The 799-nt window shown below is 47.1% G+C and overlaps 2 gene segments (V, D, J or C); both read right to left on the reverse strand.

The window, feature by feature from the left end:
• Positions 1 to 103, reverse strand: part of LOC107753058 (Ig lambda chain C region-like) — a 1008-nt gene extending 905 nt beyond the window's left edge. Inside the window, 1 exon segment of the C gene segment in view lies at positions 40 to 103. Within this exon segment, the coding sequence occupies positions 40 to 103 (64 nt within the window).
• Positions 10 to 799, reverse strand: part of LOC107753059 (Ig lambda chain C region-like) — a 2092-nt gene continuing 1302 nt past the window's right edge. Inside the window, 1 exon segment of the C gene segment in view lies at positions 10 to 466. Within this exon segment, the coding sequence occupies positions 150 to 466 (317 nt within the window).

Genomic DNA, 799 nt, shown 5'->3' on the forward strand with positions numbered 1-799 from the left:
GAATGATAAAGCACACATATAGTCTTGTATGAAGCACACAAAGCAGAGCAGATGCAGATGCGAGCGACTGAAGCTGGATGTGGAGAATGAAGGAGTCGCTCATGTGCTGTTAGTCTCCATGTGAGACATGAGTGAGAAGAGCAGCAGATCTACTCTGAACACTGCTGTCTCGTCACGTGTCCAGTGAGCGCAGGCTGGCCGCTCCGTGTGGCCTCACAGCTCACTGAGACGCTCTCCATCCACTCCTGCTCAGAGAGAGTCAGGCTGCTGCTCCAGCTGTACAGACCGTCCTTCTCCAGGAGCCCAGCGCTGCTCTCCTGAGACCTGCTGCTCCCGTCCACCTTCCAGCTCAGGCTCCAGTCTGACGGGAAGCCCTCGCTGGCCACACACACCAGCGTCGCTGTCTTCTTTGAGGAGATCTCTGCACTGGAGGGCAGCAGGACGCTCACTTTAGGACGAGTGAAGCCTGAGAGAAGCACAGAGAAAGCATTACTTCAAGCATTAAAGAGAAAACTAGGAGAAATTCAGCAAGACATTGATAAACAACATCCAGATTCAGAAAAAGTTATTCCATTAACACATTAATGCTCACAAATTCCTACACATGAAAAATGTTTACAATCTGGTTCACATTCTGGTAAATATGCTGATTAATTACAAATACAATACAATAAGGAAGTATCAAGGAGTTTTTAGGCACAAAAACTCATGCATCACTTCAGTCTATACAGAAACTTAAAGAGTGTGTGTATATTTAACATGTTTAAAACTCAGCATTCCCCCCCCCCCCCTTTTTGTT

This window comes from Sinocyclocheilus rhinocerous, unplaced genomic scaffold, assembly GCF_001515625.1.
Source record: "Sinocyclocheilus rhinocerous isolate Xijiao unplaced genomic scaffold, SAMN03320098_v1.1 scaffold1493, whole genome shotgun sequence".
Taxonomy (NCBI): Eukaryota; Metazoa; Chordata; class Actinopteri; order Cypriniformes; family Cyprinidae; genus Sinocyclocheilus; species Sinocyclocheilus rhinocerous.